At 35.3% G+C, this 20,288-nt stretch overlaps 2 protein-coding genes across 2 annotated transcripts in view; both read left to right on the forward strand.

Annotated features, from left to right (window-relative positions):
• Positions 1-1,505: 1,505 nt before the first annotated feature.
• LOC145304984 (uncharacterized) lies at positions 1,506-20,146 on the forward strand. The gene is made up of 22 exons (XM_080146722.1): positions 1,506-1,600; positions 1,982-2,048; positions 2,610-2,657; positions 2,827-2,935; positions 3,305-3,387; positions 6,673-6,733; positions 7,253-7,306; positions 7,788-7,856; positions 8,031-8,122; positions 8,561-8,638; positions 9,133-9,191; positions 9,439-9,536; positions 9,791-9,830; positions 10,468-10,555; positions 10,795-10,849; positions 11,192-11,246; positions 11,431-11,593; positions 17,287-17,337; positions 17,797-17,940; positions 18,477-18,565; positions 18,888-19,436; positions 19,719-20,146. The coding sequence occupies exons 1-22, from the start codon at positions 1,534-1,536 to the stop codon at positions 20,129-20,131; spliced, it is 2,532 nt and encodes an 843-aa protein (XP_080002848.1). The 5' UTR covers positions 1,506-1,533; the 3' UTR covers positions 20,132-20,146.
• LOC145305000 (uncharacterized) overlaps positions 12,046-20,288 on the forward strand; it is a 45,849-nt gene continuing 37,606 nt past the window's right edge. The window contains exon 1 of the mRNA XM_080146723.1: positions 12,046-12,083. The gene's annotated coding sequence lies outside the window, so the exon portion shown is untranslated. The remainder of the gene's footprint in view (positions 12,084-20,288) is intronic.

A 20,288-nucleotide genomic window follows, 5' to 3' on the forward strand; every position in this document is an offset into this window, starting at 1 on the left:
ACTATATATTAATCCTTTAATTTTCATACTCCTACTTGAAATTTACTTTTAGCGAGTCTACTCTTTAATAAAAATTTTCAAAATTAAAAAAAAATATTTCTAAGAGGATAATACAAAATATTTTATTATATTAGAACTATAAGATCTTGTTCTTTTCAAGGGTTGTTTATCTGTAGATAAAAGGGCCTGTAGCTATATTATTTACAGTATACAATTTGCTTCTGATATTAATTCAATAAATTTCAATAAATTATTATCGGCCATTAAACACGTTACATTGTTTTTCTATTTATTTTCTAAGCATCTTTCGATATTTTTGAATCTACCTTTCCTCAGAACAGAGATTGGCAAAAACTCTTTTAGTTCTAGAGCTGTAAGAGGCTGGAACAATCTCCCAAGTGAAATAAAATCCTCTACTAGCCTGGCTCAATTCAAAGTTAAGATTGACAAACTCCTGAAAGAAGCTTGATTTTTTTATGTTAGCACCTCAACGGGGCTCGTCGGAGTATATATTTATATTAAATTATATATTACTAGCGGCTTCGCCCCTAGCCTCTAGGGGCTTCGCCCTATATAGTTTTGGGAAGTCAACCCTCCTTAATAGAAATATTCAAAAAAATATTCTTTGTTTAATTACTCTGTGGTAAAATTAAACCCAGGTTGTGCGCTTTATGCACAAAAATTTTAATTTGTACAAATTAAACCCAGGTTGTTTGCCGTATATACAAAAATTTCAATTGGATTTTTTTTATTTTTGGGGGGGTTAGGGGTGTCCCACCCCCCAAGAAAATAGCCTAAAACCTCCACAGGACCAGTAGGTATATTCCCTGAAGAGTAGAATCCGATCGGTTCAGTGGTTACCGAGATCTTAAGGGACAGACAGACAGACGGACAGACAGACGGACAGACGGACAGACATCAAGCTACTTTGTATTATAGATATTTGTGCCCCGCTACTTATATGGATATATTGTCGTCTTGTTTTTATATTGTAAAAAGAGTCGCGGCATTCGCACTTTGTAAACAATTCACTTTCTGATTGTGAAATAATGTCAAACTTTGACTAAAAGAAAAATTTGGTTTTAGAGGCTTTAACCAAGGATTTAAAGAAATTAGACAATTGCCGATTAACTCACGCACATCACCAATGATGATACACAAAATTAGCACTTATGTAGATAACAATTAGTGGTTGAAACGATTGGACACTTAAACCAAATAATAAACCAATCAAAATTCAACTTAAGTCTCCAAAGTTTACGAATATTATTAAAAAGATTCCAACTACATGTAATAAACGTACATTTGTTCTCGACTCTAAATAACAAAATTTGATTTTCTTTATTGTTTAGAGTACTTGTACTTCATTATAATTATTAATTTTAAATCTAGGCCCATGTAGATGTATTTAATTATATTCTGTAATCTAATTAAAAATGCAATGCAAGTAATTTAAACTTGTACAATTTTTATTTCTAATGTACGTAAACATGATTTATTTTTTTCAGAATAAAGTGAATTAAAGCATTTAAAATGGGAGTTTTAGGATTGTGGAATTTATTAGAACCAGTTGGTAAACCTGTCCCCATTGAATCTTTAGGTTATTTTTAATTTTTATCAGGGTTTCGGATATAGGACAACGGCCGATAGATTTGGTATCCATCCAACAAAAGCATTAAAAAGTGTGTTTCGTTGGGGATTAATCGATTAGGGGTTAATATACCGATACCCCATTTTAAGGTTTCCCTTTTGTAGTAAAGTCCATGAAGGCTAGTGACGAAACCATTTCTAAAACAAATGAAAGAGCACGCTAGCTCCATTAATCTTGACAGATAAATAAGATACATTTTTCATTTGTTAATAGTTATTTATTGTATTGTATTATTAATTATAGACAGCTATCCGTTTAAAAGAAAAAACTAGTTTCAATCACACGGATGGTAATTGGTTTCATAGCCATGCTAGAAAATATTTTATCTAGAAAACAAGATTTTGGCTGTGGATATTTCAATTTGGTTGAATCAAGCAGTCAAGGGATACAGGGACAGGTATACTAAACATTTATATTGGTGGAAAGGTTTAGAACCAACCACTATTAAAGTACCCAAAGTTTTTCAGTCAACAATTAAAATAATAAATCTTTAGTTACGTACTTACTATGCCAGTTTAATTTATAGTTCAATGCGTTGATTGATTTATTAGCCAGAGTTTGAATTTTTTTTTTTTTTGTAGAATATGATACAACTGGTTAGATACCAGTACAGGGGTGTATATTCTGCATGGGATCCCCGGCTCAGGGGGGGGGGGGGAAATAAAAAATAAGTGGTTGGAGGAAAAAAAAATGTAAAAATTAAGAAAACTGAAAACATTTTTTCCATTTCGCCCCCCTCCTTGGTTAAAAAAACTAAAAAAATGTGTGGTAGGAGGGATAAAATAAATAAAATATAGAGTTCTTTAAATATTTTTCTATTTTCCCCCCTACTTTTTAAGAAAAATCTAGGGGGGAAAAAATAAAAATTTTTGTAGCAGGGGAAAAAAAATAGATCTTGTGCAGAATATACACCCCTGTACCAGTAAGAACTATATTTTAATGAAATGATTGTACCTAGGACTGGAAATGCTGTGCCTCATGCCCATCTACTTGGTCTTTATCATAGGTAAATCTTTTAGATTTTCCCGAGTTACGAAATCTTTGTACTTATTAAAAAATGCAACCTACCTGGAAAGCAAAACAATTACCTAGATTACTTTGTTTAAATACCCATCTTAGACAAATTGCTTTGCAAGCCCGCGTTTACTAGTATCTTATAATATATTTTGTTTAAGGGTGTGTAAACTGTTGTTTTATCGCATCAAACCGGTTTTTATCTTCGACGGTCAGCCCCCACAACTAAAGAGAGATACACTTATCAGACGTAGAATGAGAAAATCAAAGGTAGCTATCTAATTAAAGTTAAAGAATAGAGGGGGGAGGGGTTAAATAACTGTATGTCCACGAGTCGGGGGACCCTTTGCCGACTTTCGATTGGGTCTTTAAAAATTAGCCAATAGCATCGGAAATATTATCGCAGCCAAGTCGCTACTAAATTACAGAACGCAATTTGCTAGCAGACGAAAAAGGTCCCCACTTTTGAACCAAGTAGTTGTCTGGGTTATGCATCTATTCTATACTTTTACATTTATTACAATCCATCTAAAATATATTTATTCCTTATCTTAATTGACCTTTCAAAATCAAGGGAATTAATCTTCGCTGTTTTTTTTGTTTTCCTACCCTATATCTGATGGATCTTTTTGTTTGTAGGTAAATAGAAAAGCTCAAGCAGCAAGTGCAAAAATCTTGGATAACTATTTGAAAAGTCAAGCAATAGCACAGAAACTTCAAAGGTATGTAGATATTTTTATTTAATTTAAGACTGCTCCCAAAATCATAATTTAATACAATGCTTAGTAGTACATCTACAAGTACATTCTACTTTATAACTGATCGCTGTTACAAATTATCATTAGATTGTTTACCTATCAAATTGACTGTAACTTCCTTGTTTATTAGAAATTATAAAAACAAGTTTTCTAGGTAAAAAGTAAAATTCTCAATGTTTTTGTATAGGTACCTACCTAATACTTCTCTTCCAAACTTTCCCTTATTTTATTGCTGCTATATCTGAGTAAATAAAGGTTATTTGAATATATTGAGACGAAAGACACAAAACCTAATACTTGTTGTTGTTGTCTTGGCTGTTCGTTTTCCGTTTCCGGTCCGGGTTGTCATCAGTAGGATGGGGGGGGGGGGGCGTGGGCTTATGGTGGGGGCTCTGGAGGGGGGCGTTGGAGGGGAGGAAGGCTGGTGAAACTTGGATGAGAGGAGAGGAAGGCAGCTACATGGGTGGGATTTTGCCAAAGGTCCATAGGAGTAAGATTTGTAGGATTATTTGGGCATGAAAAGAGGTGTTGGACTGTTTCTGGGGTAGAGTTAGCAGGACAGGATGGGCAGTTGGGGGTAAGAGAAGCGTTGATGGAATGGAGGTAGCTTTGGAGTTTAGGACAATAGTTGGATCTTAATTGGGAGAGGATGGTTCTGTAGTGCCTGGGAAGTTGGATTTCGGAGGGGTTGATGTCAGGGGGAGCTTGATTAAGGACAGGATTAGGGGGGTAAGAATTTATGGCTTGGGTGACAGCTGAGGTGTGGAGTCTGGAGATTGTGGATTTGTAGTTTGTGGGAAGGAGGGTGTTGTCGGGAGAAAGAAAAGGTTGGAGAGTAGGAAGGAACATGGATTGAAGGGTTGATTTTTTGGATCTAGGGCCAGGGGGGGTTGTGACGTTGTGGAAGGATGGGTGGGAGGGGCGGAGGGAGGAGGCCAGGTATTGGGAACAAAGAAGGGAAAGGTGGTTCCGTACTGGTAGGATTTTGGTTTCTTGGTGGAGGTGGCTGATGGGAGATTTTTTAGTGGAACCAGTACAGATGCGGAGGGCTTGGTTTTGGAGGACTTGGAGTTTGTCAATGTTGTTTTTGGAGGTGTTAGGGAACCAAACAGGACAGGCATAGGTGGTGATGGGGCGGAGGAGGGTGTTGTAGGTGGTAAGGAGAGTCTCCTTCTGGTGGCCCCATTTGGTGCCAGCCAGACATTTGAGGATTCTAAGGCGGGAGGAAATTTTTGAGGAAATGGTGGAGACATGGGAACTGAAATTGAAAAAGGTGTCAAAGGTAACTCCAAGGATTTTAGGGGTTTTCTCAAGGGGAAGGGTGGAGCCGTTGATTTGGACTTGAGGATGGAGGTTGGATTGGTGCTTGCGGTCAGGAGTGAAGAGGGTGACAGTGGATTTGTTGGGGGCTATGGAGAGGCCGTTGGTGGAGGCCCAGTCAGCGATTGAGGAGAGGTGGGAGTTGATGGATTCAACTGACTGGGGGATGTTAGGGGAGGAGTGGAAGGAGTTAAGGTCGTCGGCATAGGAGGAGGTGAGGGCAGGGGGAATGTGGGGGGCATCTGCTATGTAGAAGTTGAAGAGGACAGGGGAGATAACAGAGCCTTGGGGGACGCCAGTGTGGACAATTTTAGGAGAGGCATTGGTGTTTTGATAGGAGCAGAAAGCCATCCTGCCACGCAAGTAGCAGGACAGCCATCTAATGATGTTGGAATGAAGGTTGGAGGAGATTTTTTGGAGAAGGAGGTGGATGGGTATGCAGTCAAATGCTTTGGAAAGGTCGATGGAGGCAACAGTTGTGCGGCTGGGAGGGAGGTTTTGATTGAAGCCATTGGCAATGGTGGTGGAAAGGTTGAGGAGGGAGGAGGTGGTGGAGTGGAGGGGTTTAAAGCCGTGTTGTGAGGGGTGGGTGGAGAGGGATTGTTTAAGGTAGGGAAGGAGTAGGCGTTCAAGGACTTTTGCTGCAGGACAGAGGAGGGAGATTGGGCGGTAGGAGGTGGAAAGGTCAGGGGGTTTACCAGGTTTGAGGAGGGCAATGATTTTGGATAGTTTCCAAATGGCAGGGATGTTGTCAGCGGAGATGGAGAGGTTGAAAAGTTTAGTGAGGTAGGAAATGCCATTTGGACCAAGGTGTTTAAGGTGAAGAATGTTAAGGTTGTCGGGGCCAAGTGCAGAGGAATTGGAGGAATTTTTAATTGCTTCAAGGACAAGGGCAGGGGTAAAAGGTTGGAAGTTTCTGTTAAGGTTGTTACGGCGGCGGATTTTACGGATGATTTTTCTGGAGAAAGGGTTGGAAGTATGACGGGAGACAGAGGTGAATTGACTGGTGAAGGATTCAGCAATGTGGAGGTGGAAGGTGTGGACTTTGTTGTTGTTGAAGGAAATGGGTTGGTTGGAGGGAGGGGAGTTGTTTTTGCCGGAAAGGGACTTGAGGAGGGACCAGAATTTGGAAGGATTTGTTCTATGGTCGGATTTGGAAAGGGTTTCTTGCCATTTTTTGTTGGAATGTTGGTTTACTATTGAGGAGATTTGGTCATTAAGGATTTGAATTTGAGGGTCATGGGGGTTGGTTTCTCTTAAGGAGTCTCTTTGCTGGATAAGGGGTTTAGCAGACTGAGGGAGGGTAGGGTTGGAATTTTTGATGAAGCCAGCAGGAACAGTGTGTTTGGAGGCAGTTTGGAGGATTTGGCGGAAAGTGGCTTCACCTTGGGAGCAGGAGGAAGGGTCAGGAAGGTCTTCAAAAAGGGTTTCAGTTTCTAGGGTAAAGGTGTCCCAGTCTGCTTTATGGAAGTTGTGAAAGGTTTTGACAGGACGGGGGGTTCTGGTGATTTCAGGAATGGAGAGGAGAATAGGAAGGTGATCAGAACGGAGGGTGGTAAGGGTGTGCCAGGAGAAATCAAGGGCAAGGTGGGCAGAGCATAAGGAAAGGTCAGGGGAGGTAGGTTGGCCATTGGGGGGAAGGCGGGTAGGGGAATCCTCGTTGAGGAGGCAAAGGCTGCTCTCATTGAGAGCTTCCAGCAGAGCCTCCCCACGATTCATGGCAGATTGGTCGAGGGTGATGGAGTTCCAGGCAGGGTTGTGGGCATTGAAGTCACCGACAAGGATAAGGTCATTTGGATTTTCAAAAAGGAGGTTAAAGTCAGGGGTGTATTGTGGGGGGCAGGAGGAGTGTGGGGGGAGGTAAAGGTTGATGATTTGTAGAGGGGAGCCATTGCGGGAAATTTAACATATTATATGTATTTATTTTAGACAAACCCACGCTATAGAGAAGATAAATAGAGGTGGGATTGATGCTATTCATAATTTACTCAGGAATTTTAATCATATTTCCATTTTCCAGTATGGCTTACAAACCGATTAATATCCCCTGGATTAGAACTGATTATCAGTCATTCTGAAAAATCATGTGTAACATCTATTATAGTCAATTTTTAAAAAACGAATATTTTGAGAAAAAAAATTATGAAATTACAACTAATTTTGATAGCCCTGACCTTCATGTTTCATTTTAATATCCACGGAAATCTGTCTACAATACGATTTGTTTTAAGAAAAAAAGTCTAATGCAAGATAAATTAGAGCTTGGTGTCAAAAGAAGTTTATCTTTAGCAAAAACATGACTTAATCACTTGTAGGAAATATAGTGGGCATAGTCCCTTAACCTAATCTATACCTATTAGAAACCATAAAAAAATTATTTAAGTATGTTTGTGGTAAGGGACATTACCTATTTCATTTTTGTTCTTACTTTACCTATAGTACATAGTTATGTATTGTATAATGTAGTTCTAAAAAGTAGGTAAATTTATTTTTATGATTGAAATTTTGTAGTAAGAGAGCAGTTGCTAAAGAAAAGGATTTATTTGAGTTACCCGACCTACCTAAGGAAAGATTTAAATATTTTGTCTTCTTAATTTAGAAGATTTTTGTATGTTCCTGGTAACGATTATCTTCTCAATTCTATGAACTTTAAATGCTGGTAGCAGCCAAACAGCTGAGAGTGTATATTATGTTCGCACAAAATTTTAACCAACAAAAAAGACCAAGACATAAAGCCAACTGTTTTTTTAAATGTCTTCATTGGCAATTATATTTGGTGTAAGAGAGAAAACCTTAAAGTGAACCATTTTTCAGAAAAGTCCAAAAATATATTCTTGTGTTTTATGTGATGAATCATTCACTGCAAAAGTATGGAGTTTTAATTGTATTCTTGGTTTTGAAGAAATATCTTTTGGTGATTTTTTTCTATTACTGTCGCTTCCAGCGAAGTGCTTAAAACTTGCAATTCTTAAACATACCACTCTGTCAGGTCACTCAACTCCAAATGGTTTTAATACACAATCAGGTTTAATCTTTAATCTTACCAGGAGATTAAAAAACCAGAAAGTGATTCAGATTCTTCAGAATCAGATACAGAAATTATTCTCGATCAACTAGGAACAATATCTAACATTAGTTTTTGTTGTTGTGCTAATTAAAGTAATGGTCTTATTATTACTTGGATCTTACACCATATTATCATGTACCTACTCTAATAAAGTGAAATTTTTATCTGGCGAAAATAACGCAATAACATCCAATCTCCATTTGTAATGTAAGATAAAAACCTAGGAGTGGATACCTCTGATATTTATAATCTGGATGTACATTCTGACAAGTTTAAAACTCTACCTCAAGATCTTAAATATGATGTCCTTAGGTAAGTAAATTTAAAGTAGGTATGCATGTGAATGTGCGACTTTGCGAAGGGCGTTTTTATTTTATCTTATTAAGTTTCACATTATTATCAAGGAATTTTTATGAATAATTTAGGCGCTTACATCACTTACGCAGCATTAACAGCCCAACGCAATTTTTAATTAAAAATATCAGAACAACAATATTAAAAAGTAATGTTAAATGATATCATTAATAATGCAATTTTTGTCAAAAGCGCTGAAGTTTCAAAATTTGATAAATTCGCTAAAAGACAATGAATCTATGCTGGATTGGTAATTTTGCGTCCTAAAAGTATGAACATTTCCTGCTTGTAAAATAGCTTTGCTATCCAAAACCATTTTTTTACTTTCGGGATTTGATTTTTACAGGCACTTAAAAAATCATCAGGTCTGTACTTATTTTGTGTGTGTTTTTCCAGTGAGATGCGAGAAAAAAGAAAACAGAATTCTTGGGCCAAAATTCATCAAATGCCAAGCAAGGCAGAAAATTTTTCAAGGTAAATAGTTGATTATATTGCAATTTAAGCAAGATAATATTTCAGAAAGGATTTAAATAGGTAGGCTGGTAGGAAAATCAAGAAGCCACAAAAGAAGGAATATTGTTGATTTGTATGTTTATAAAACATTTAAAATATTGGTTATCTTTTGTAAAATAGCAACAATAAATGCATAAGTAATAAGTATAGATGCATAATTCAACCAATTAAATTGCCCTTGTAGTAGAGACCCTTTTTGTCTCCTAGCAAATTGCTGTCTGTTCTTTTGCAGGAACTTGGCAGTTTTTATATTTCCGATGCTATTGGCTGATTTCAAAGACCCAATACAAAATCAGGACAGAGTCTCCACCCTGTGGGCAGAGTTATTCATGTAGCTCATGCCCCATCTCTATACTTTTACTTTTATGTGCCGACTAAAAGGGCCTATAATAAATAAATAATAAAGGTAACTATTTTTACCTTTATTGGATATTGTTATCCTTGTTTTGATTTAGTTTCCAGTTAGAGAGATTGAAACATCGCAGAAATATTCAGAAAACTCTTGATAACGTCAAGGAATTAGATATTTACCTTATTTTTCCAGAAATCAAGGATGACAACATCCATAAGTATCGTAGCACAAAAAAATCATGGAATGGGCGGAGAACTAAAATGAGTTTCAGATCAGATCGTTATTTTAGCCCGCTGCAAGTTTCATTTTATTAGAGAACATGATAATCTGGTGAAACATCCAAGTAATAATATATTCATTCCTTCTCCCTTTTTTCATCTAAAAAATATCTGATATTACAATAAAACCCAGGACACTCTAAAAGAAGATATTGAGAGTAGTTATAGTGAACAACTGTTTGTTGGAGATTTGGGTGGCTTGAAATCTAACAAGAAAGAAATGAAAAAGGTTAATACTTTTCCTTTACAAATTTTGGTCTTAAATAAATAAAAATATGTTTTAAACGCATGTTTTTGTACCGCTAAAGAAATGTATATTTGTATACCTAAAGCAAAAGATCTCGGAAATTAAATGTTTCCTTTCAACTATATTTTCTTATTTTGAAACAATTATAGTTTACTTACCTAGTTAATTTGATTTCTACTTTAATTCATCTTAAGATTACTACTTGATGATGTAATACTTATTTTTTTTATATTTAGGCTGCTTCTAATCCGGGTTCTGCCACTCTTTTTGTTTCTGGTAAGATTTCTTTATTTTTTATATACTAGGAAAATATGATAAAACATCCATAAAAAGAGAACTCTAAAATCAGAAGGAAGGAAAACAACAATAACTAAAATTAACGAAAAAAGCCAAGCGCTACGGAGGGACTGAACGACCCTAATTATAGTAAAGCTTCTCTTTTAAAAATAAATAATTTCTGGTAGTTTTGTAGATTTTTTACTAGGTAGTATTTCTAAATATTGATTTGAGAATATTACTTTGCCTGACTTTATCTTAACTGACGCAGTTAACCATGAGAATTTTGTTAGGCCCAATTCAATAGGTTTAACATTTTAGGTATATATCTCCGATGTTAAAAAACGGCCGTTGTTATAATATATAAAAGTAACAGGATCTCTGTCTGTACCTAAGGATCTAGCTAAACCGACATGTTTTTTCTTTACAATGTAGTCTAATAGGTCCTGGAAAAGAAACTAGTTTGGGAGAGGGTACCATCACACTCCCAAGAAAAATCACCACTATAATTTTTTTGTATTTTTATTTTGAAACTGAAATAAAAAAGAGGGGGTAGGTCAAGTCTAACCCTCCACCACTTTAAGTGCCCCTAGAGGCCTCTGGGGGGCGTAGCCGCTAGTCCTTGTTATTTCTATAGGAATACAATCAGCCAAAGAGGCTGAGAAAATCCGGGAAATGCAATTGCAAAAGAAATTGAAGGAAAGAAAAGAACAAGAATTGGCTAGGTATGTATTTTATTTATACCTGAAATGGAATATTTCATAATCTTCTTCATCTAGTCAAATTTTTTTCTCAATTTTAATATATAACAAAAAATAATACTTTATTAGGTACCTAAGAGGACTCTTTATTTTAATTATATTGAAACTTTTAGGGCTCTATAGGACATAGGTCTTCTTCTTTACAGTAAAGATCATTTGAATTTTGCCATAATTGCACTAGTTTCTACCTGTTTTATTTCAAGGCTTGGAGAACGAAGAGAGTTGGTTGATAATCCGGACGATCCAAATGAAATATCTAGGGATAAATTGAAAATTACTATAACATTATCTTATGTACGAAAGTGAGATGTCACCTTTACCTTACGGAAAGAACGTCAAAGCTTTTTTTGAGGGATTTAAAATGAGTGGTTACAAAGGTTTGTGGGGGGTAAGTGTAATGTATTTTAATTTTTTTTAGTGGGGTAAAATGATTGGTTTCAAAGTTTGAGTGGGGTAAAACCCCTTTACCTACCCCACTCAATCTCATTTGGTTTAGTTTGATAACTACTATCAAAATTTAAAGCTTAATACTTGTATAAAAGGATAATTAATAAATCCATCATTATTTTGTATTATTTAATTTTTCTCTATCCTTTCATCAGTGATGAGGACCAAGAGCTTAGTTTCGCCATAGCTATGTCTATGGAAGACCAGGGTAAGTTTTTTTTTTTATTTCCAGAGCTTATATTTTATAACTCACGTTATCTGAGTGTCAATACGTCCATTAACTCGGGTGCCAACAAAATCAAAAAATTACTCCTTAGAAGGGTGGGGGAAGTAATTCTTTTGGTTAGAAAATATTCACCCCTGCTTAGTCTGATGAAATTACAAATGTTAAGGAGCATCTCAGGACGAAATTTACAAGATTATTAAGAAAGAGGAAGGTGGTGATTGGGTAAAACAAGAGAGAGATCCTTCCAACCAGATTATAGTTAAGGGAATGGAGGGGGAGGAAATTATTCTACTTCCGAGTGCTTCTAATGATTACATTACTAGTAACAGGTTAGCAATTTATCTTTCTTTTCATCTTGTTTCTGTGTAAGCAATAGTTTTTCAATATTTTGGAATTACCTTTATAAAATTATTATTTAGTAGGTACCTATTTTGTTATGTTGAGTTCTCATGAATTAATAGAAATGTAGGGTATAGTCCATTTCGTGGCAACGCTCCTTAAGGTGCGATTCTTCGTTTTTTTCATAGTAGCTTTTCTCCTATTTCTAGCCCCTGCGGGGGACTCTAACCCTGCGGGGCCAATTGCCTAACCCTGTGGAGCAATCACCTAACCCAATATAACCTAAAATAACCTATCAAAAGCCATTTTAAAACTACGACGAATCGTTCCTCAAGGGGCGTTTCCACGAAAGGGACTATTCCCAAAATGTAATATATCTGAAGTATGGTATTGGTGTAGGTATGTATTCTATGATGGACAATTCAGCATGTATGTCTAAAACGACCAAGCTAGTATTGCTTGATTCACTTCTACAAGAGATAAAAATGTCTTCCCCGGCGGTGGCCGGAAAAATGTTGAGTTTCGAGTGACTTGGAGAAACAGTTGAGGCGGAATATATAACCCTCCTGTAAAATATAACACCTAGGATAATTATAATTAAGATAATATTGTAAAATGATATGTCTAAAATTATAATTACTTAATAACTTAAATATATGTCTAACCCACTAACATCTGTATAACATAATTACAGGATATATGTATTCCTGTTGTCACTAACACCCTAAAACCTAATATTACAGAGATTTTGCATATTGTAGCAAAGATAAGATTGCCCAGTATTTATATGAAAAGAAAAGAATACTAGTTATAAAAAAAAGACAAAAAAAGAGATAAAAACAAAACAAACAAAAAAGATAAAAACAAAACAAAACAAAAAAAAAGATAAAAAAAATAGATAAAAAAAAAGAAAAGAAAAGAAATAAAAGAAAAAAATAAGATAAAAAAAAGAAGAAAAAAAAAATTATCTGGGCACCCAAACTCTGTAATATTTTGTAATAACTATTGTGATTAATTTGTATATTCTCTCTCACACACCTGCGAGGGTGCCCCGCACCTATCACGTCTCGGTAGGGTAGGGGAGGGGGTTGAATGTACTTTATGTTTATGTTGGGAGTTTGTTGGAGTGGATGAAGCAAAACTAGCCAGGTTCAAAATGACAACCAAGGAAAAGAGTAAGAAGTACCTATGCCTAGTATGTAATGAGACCCTCAAAAGAAATGAAACTTCTGTCCAATGTTGTGTGTGCGAGGAATACACACACCCAGGCTGTTCAGAAATTAGCCCTGACCTGCTCAAATATCTGACTGAGGAGTCTAAACTTGGCAATGCAATCTCATGGACCTGTAGCCACTGCAACAAGGTGGCCAAGGTACTTAACAACAAGATAAAGTTCATGTACAAGGAGTTTGGCGAAATTAAAAAAGAATTTGCAGACATAAAAAAAGATTACAATGATTTGAAGGTAAAAGTTGGAGCCTGTGAAGAAAAGAGTAATAGCATTAAGAAAGACTGTGAGGAAGCTGTGGCAAATTCTCAAGCTGAAATCTTTGCTGAAATTCGTGAAAGAGAGGAGAAAAGAAGCAATGTTATTGTTTATGGCATACCTGAAGGATCTGCAGAACTGAAAGGGATGGCAAGAAAAGACTATGATATTAAACAAGTCTGTGATATAGCTAAAGAGATAGATGTCAATCTACAAGCCAAGGACATTAAGTTTGCAAAGAGACTTGGGGAAAAAGGCGACAATAGCCGTCCTATACAGGTGGGCCTTGTGGATAAAGATGTTAAAAAAGTACAATTACTAAGAAACGGCAAAAAGTTGAAAGACAGTACTAGCAATTATGATGTTTACATTTCCCCTGACCTTACCAAGAAACAAAGAGAGGAGGAGAAAGAACTATGGAGTGAGGCCCAGAGAAAAAATGAATCAATGGAGAATGATCAAGCTTTAAACTTCGAATGGAAGGTGGTGGGAATGAAAGGAGAGAAGAGATTGGTGCTGGCACCCAAAATAAATCTCCAGCAGAGGGGCGTGGCCAGGGGCAGAGCCAGAGGCAGACCATACACGAGAGGAGTAGGTGTGCAGAGAGGTGGAGCCAGGGGAGGGAGCAGAGGCAGAGGGGGCAGGCTTCCAGCGCCGACAGAATATGCAGGGAGAGACAGACAAACAGAAGAAAATCTGATGGAGGAGGGGCCAATAACAGAACAGGAGGAAGATTAAAAGTTCTTTACTTAAATGCTCAGAGTATTCTAAGCAAAGTAAATGATCTTAATGCTGAAGCTTCTGTTAACAAACCTGATATTATTTTAGTGACAGAATCTTGGTGTAATAATAATATCACTAATAATGTATTAAATATAAATGGTTATAATTTGATTTCGGATTTGCGGCAGGATCGCAATGACACCAATAATGGTATTGGAGGCGGATTACTTGTGTATGCAAGAAATGGACTTGTTATTTTATCTTCTGACAAATATAATGATTTTAACCAATTTTTATGTTTTAATGTGATCCTAGATAATGTTAAATTACATGTGATTTTAGTCTATCGACCACCTAGTAGTAACAGAGATAATCTTACTAAATTATGTGATATTGTATCAAATGCCCCTAGTAATACTGTAATTATTGGAGATTTTAATTTGCCTAGTATCAATTGGAATGACCTGACCTGTGATAACTTTAGTAATGAATTTATGACTACATGTATTGACAACAACTTTACACAGTATGTTAATTTTCCAACACACAAAAAAAATAATATTCTTGACCTGGTTTTATCAAATGATGATTCTGTTTTAAATATCGAAAATTTAGGGCCACTTAGTACTAGTGATCATGTGATGTTAATGATTAATCTAAACTACTCAAACAATTGTGAAGAAAAACGTGATTTTTACCTTAATTGGAATAAGGCTGATTACAATACTATGAAAAATGAATTGAATAATGTAAAATGGAATGACATTCTCAGTGAAAAAAATGTTGAAAACCAATGGAGCTTGTTTGAAAATGTCGTGAATGAAATAGTAACTAAAAATGTGCCAAAATGTCCAGTAAAATTTTCTGGTAAACCTGAATGGATGAATCAAAACATTGTTACGCTACAGAGAAGAAAAGTCAGGTATTTTAAAAGGATGAAACAGACAATGACCGCTCAAAATATACATGAATATGAAATGGTTGAAAAGGAACTGAAAAAAACAATTAGAAAAGCAAAAAGGAAACTTGAAGTTAAAATATCAAAGGAAGGAGGAAACAAAGGTAAAAAGAAGTTTAACAGATATGTGAAATCAAGGCTTAAATGTAAATCAGATATTGGACCACTTGTGAAAGAGGATAAAACAGTTGTGACCAACAATACTGAAATGGCAAACATCTTCAATAAGTATTTTGCCAGTGTTTTTAGTAAGGACAATGGAGATAATGGAGGCCAATACCAACAGCAAAATTTTAATCAACAATTGAGTGAAATTACTATAACAGAGAAAGATGTAGAAAAGGCAATAGATGCTCTCAAGGTTGGCAAATCACCTGGACCTGATGGATTTTCTTCCACTCTAGTAAAGAACCTCAAAATGGCGATATTAAAACCTCTTACAATAATTTTCAACAAATCTTTAACAACTGGAGACATTCCCAAACTTTGGAAGTTAGCCAAGGTTATACCTATATTTAAGAAAGGTTCAAAAGGCGACCCCTCTAACTACAGACCAGTTTCCTTAACATGTATCTTCTGTAAACTTCTTGAGAAAATTATTAGGGAAAAAATTACTTTGCACCTAACCCAGCAAAATCTGTTAAATAAATCACAACATGGATTCATGGAGAACAGATCAACACAAACAAATCTTATTGAGTTCCTTGATAAAATCCTAGACTTTATTGATAATGGTGATAATGTTGATATTGTGTACCTAGATTTCAGCAAAGCATTTGACAAATTATCACATGACAAGCTAATTAAGAAACTTATTGCCCACGGCATTACTGGGAAAGTGTTATATTGGATACAGTCTTGGCTTAATCAAAGACGTCAGAAGGTCTGTGTACATGGAGAAATGTCAGAAGAAGAGAGTGTGGATTCTGGTGTCCCCCAAGGTAGTGTTCTTGGACCAATTCTGTTTATTATCTATATTAATGATCTAGACAATTATGCCCAGAATCTTGACCTTTTGAAAAAATTCGCTGATGATACTAAAGGTGCTAAGAAAATAAACTCCAGAAATGATGCTATTGAATTTCAAGATATCTTGGACTCCCTGGTAAAATGGGGGGAACAAAATAACATGGAGTTTAATGTTAAAAAATGTAAAATTATGCATTGTGGCCGAAATAACCCCAAGTACAAATACAAGATGAATAACACAGAGCTGGATGTAGTTGAAGTAGAGAGAGATATTGGCATAACTGTGACAGATAAACTTAAACCATCACAACACTGCCAAGAAGCAGCAAATAGAGCCAGAGCAGTACTTGGCCAGATCTCTAGATCTTTCCATTACAGGGACAGGCATGTTTTTCTTAGACTGTACATTCAGTATGTAAGACCTCATTTGGAATATTCCTGCTCGGCCTGGTCTCCATGGACTCTACAGGACATTGAAGTATTAGAAGCAGTTCAGAAAAAAGCGATTGGGATGATATCTGGCTTAACTTCAACTGATTATAAAGACAAGCTTCAGGAGTTAGGGATGTGGACTCTGAAAAAAAGACGCGTGAAATTTGATCTTGTACAAATGTATAAAATAGCACACAATATTGGAGAAATTCAAACTTCAATTGTGCTATATCGAGATAGAGAAATATTACAAAGCACAAGACTTCAAACAGATCCTTTAAATATCTTAAAACCTAGATCCAACCTTGAAGTTCGTAAAAACTTCTTTACTGTCAGGATAGCAGAACTGTGGAATGCTGTCCCCAGTGATCTGAAAAATGCCAGAAACGTAAATCTGTTCAAGAAAAATGTAGCTGGTTGGATGGAGGATAAATTCAACGAGTAGAACGAGATCCTTAACATGTCCCTACCAGGGATGACAAAGGATGAAACCTACAAGTATTCCAAGTAAGTATGGCTAATTTGACCCAGATTTCTATTCGAGAATTTCTTAAAATAACATAACTTTAACGATGCCTGAAGTATGGAAGGTGCCTTACTTAAATCAAGCTTAATGATCAGAATAGATCTCAACAATGACTCCTAAATATGACAGGATGTCTTCTTTAAATCAACTTAGAAATTAGATTAGAAATTAACTATGTCCTAAGTATGGCAGGTGTCTAACTTTGATAATGCTAAATGGATTGAACTGAACAATGTTCTTTAATCAAACCTTCTAATGAATAGAATGAATGACAGGTGTCCTACTTAAAACAAGCTTAATGAATTGATTCTAAATATGACAGGTGTCTTTATTAAATCAAGGCATAAGTCTTTCTTAAATCAAGCCCAATAAGTAGAACTATATCCTACTAAGTATGGCAGATGTCTAACTTAAATCATGTTAAAGTAATAGAACTGAAACATGTACTAAGTATGGCAGGCGTCTTACTAAAACCTAACTTAATACATAGAATCTTAAGCAATCGCGCCATTTTCGGCTCTTCAATAAACTTTTCTTGGCATTTTTTTTATCCATCTATCATCAAGTTTTCAATATATTTTTTTTCTAGAACTGGTGGACAAATAATCAAAATAGAAATTAAAGAAGAGCCAGGATTAGAAGGGATATCGCATTTTTCATGGATTAGGTATATGAAGTAAGGATTGGTCTAACACTGCGTCATAACTAAAGACGTTAAAAAGGGTTCTTGCTGCTGCTATGTCAGATACTTTACATTAGTAGAGAGTAGGGTTGAATGCCTTGGTCCAAAACAGGTGCAAATATTTACCATGCACAGGTAATATATAGGTAAAAGGATTTGTAACAAGATTTTAAATAATTTTCTTTTCCTAAGGATTGCAAAACAACAGAAATACTTTCGACAGTACTGCTTGATTTTGAGGAAAGATTGATATATCTTTCATTGACCTTGGCTATATAAAAGAAACAATAGTTAAGCATACAAAAGTTATTTACAGTTAAATTTAAATAATTTGAATTTAGAGTAGGTAGGTTTCGTTTTTTCTTAAGTTTAAATATTCTTACAATCCATGAAGATGTCTAATCTCTCCTACATAATAGAAGAAGAAACTGCTGCTTTGTCAGTCGCCAGCACTGATTCAGAAAAACCTAAATTAGAAAATTCTACAATCAATTTACCGGCGACAAAATTTGAAATGGCCGTGTCACATGATGTTGTTTCTAACCCTAAAGTGGACCATTCAGGAAAAGATAATTATATGAAAACACAAATTTGCGGTTTTTAAAATTTGGTAAGATTTAGGGTATCTTACTCAGAAGGGGGGGGGGGGGTGAAGTTACCTCCCTCTATAACCTCTCCTTTTATATAAAGTATTCAGGTTTTTTTGTCTATAGCTAAAGATTTCGATACTGCTGAACTGATTGAGTTCTCCATGTTATGGAAGCTTCTTCTGGATAGTTTTAGGCTAGGTATTTAATTTTTATTTCTAAGTTTGATTTAGGCTATTTTCCTACTTTTCCTAATGCTAGGAGCGCAACCGCTAGTACAATATACAGCGCCAACACTAATCTAACTTCCCCGAATATTGTGAACGATTGATTCGGGAGCTTACGAGATCTTACTGGACCCATGTATAAAAGTGTACACAGCTAGATAGGTATTTACTTTACGAGATCTTACATTACATACAGACGGATAAAACATCCTGTCTCTTAGTATGAGAAAAATGAAGAATTTTTTTATTTATAACCTAAAACTTATCTTATTTCTCTTATAATAGCATTGTTAGAAATATTTGAGAAGAGTGGCGATAAACAAACCAAGAAAAAGGATGAAATCAAAGATGTTGAGGTCATCAGCGATTCAGGTAATTTCATAGTCATAGTTAGTAGATGTGATTTATTTTAATTTAAGCTTGCCGCAAAAATAATATATTAATCAAATTAAGATAAACATTGATTTACACCTTTTGTACCAAATAAAACCATATTGCATATTACAACCTTTTACTCTAACTTAATTCTTAATTTAAAATCAAAATAATTAACAAAGACAAAGCTCCAATTTTAGAATGTAAATAAAAAGTTTTAGATTCAGTACTTATAAATTCAAATGGATACATGTTAGGTACCTATATATTTTTATAAAATGTTTGTTCACATTTCTTACAAAATATTTCATTTACCTAGATCATGAGAGTGAAGGAGTAGGAGTAATGAGTGATAGTGAAGAAAGTGACAATGATAAAGTTAGTATTATGAGTGATAGTGATAGCAGTAGTGACACCACTGAAATCACTCTACCACAAAAAACTGCCAAAATTGATCAAGATGATCTATTCGCGGATATTTTTGATAAACCTGAAAATGTATCAAAACTTGAAAATATTTTGGCATCAAAAGAAATTTCAAATAAAAGCAAAGATAAAGATGAAGATCTTTTTGCTAATATTTTTAGTGACGCTGATAATGTTGATAAGCTTAGCGATATATTGGCGCTCAAAAAGGTAACAAAAGAAAAAGAAGATGAAATATCAAGGAATAAATATGCAGAAGATATCCTGGCAAAAGTGACGAAGCTTGACAAACCAACAGATATTTTTTCAGCTATAAGCGCGTCAGCAAGGGGAAGAGTTGAGTCGGAAATTGAATCTCCAACCAAAAAAACTAGCACAATAGCCAAGCCTGTTCCTAAAGCACCAGTAGTGGCATCGGGTGGATTTATTAATAATCATTCAGGCATAATGATGGAAAATTAAATTATAAAATTGTTCAATATTTTTTTTATTGTTTACAGTCAAACGCCTTTGTAAAGCATGGCCCAAATTATTGGATTTTAGTCATTGGCAACTTTTATAACAATTTGCTTAGATTTGTACACTTATTTAATAGCAGTTAATGCAAGGGACTTTTTCATACATATGATATTAGTGTATGTATACCTATCTTAACTCCTACACTTTTAAATGCTATATTTATATAGATTGATAAGCACTTTTTTACCCATTATTCATTGTACAGACACAGATGAGTCATCAGGTCCCGCGCCCGAGGAAGTAGCTGCTGCAATGGCCAGTAGTAATCATCTCTGGATGAAAATAGCGTCCAAATATGCTCATGAAGCAGCTGGCACTACCAAAAGTCCTGTCAAAGATAACTTAAAACGGCCAGCTAACAATGATGTAAACAGTAGGGATAAGAAGAAAGTTAAATCTGTTGATGAAAGTGAGCCAGATTTGTTGGGTGAGCAAGATAGACTTATCAAAGAAATGAAAGAGAAAGAAAAGGCCAACAGATTACTGAAGGAAAACTATTTTCATTTTAGTATAAGATATTTTTTTTTCTCATATAACTTGGTCACTGAATTGATTGAAATATCAGGGAGGGAAGGGGACATTAGGTTTTTTATAACACTAGTCCCGAAAGTTTTATAATTATAACGGTTACTTATTTGTTGGCTCAACAACTTTGAGGACTTCTATTCAATTTTGATTGGTTGGTTCTTTAAGTTAAGTGTCAGAACGTTTCAACCAGTGATTGTAGTCTATAAAAGGGATATTTCTATGCAACATTAAAAAGGATGTACTGTAC

This window comes from Acartia tonsa, chromosome 2 (assembly GCF_053477335.1).
Source record: "Acartia tonsa isolate MP-2025a chromosome 2, ASM5347733v1, whole genome shotgun sequence".
Classification (NCBI taxonomy): domain Eukaryota; kingdom Metazoa; phylum Arthropoda; class Copepoda; order Calanoida; family Acartiidae; genus Acartia; species Acartia tonsa.

Bases quoted from the DNA above. Each gene is read 5' to 3' on its own strand.
- LOC145304984 (XM_080146722.1), top strand. From the start codon at position 1,534: ATGGGAGTTTTAGGATTGTGGAATTTATTAGAACCAGTTGGTAAACCT. The intron at 9,537-9,790 runs GTTAATACTTTT...TTTTATATTTAG, and splicing joins ACAAGAAAGAAATGAAAAAG to GCTGCTTCTAATCCGGGTTC. The intron at 10,850-11,191 runs AGGGATAAATTG...TATCCTTTCATC, and splicing joins ACGATCCAAATGAAATATCT to AGTGATGAGGACCAAGAGCT.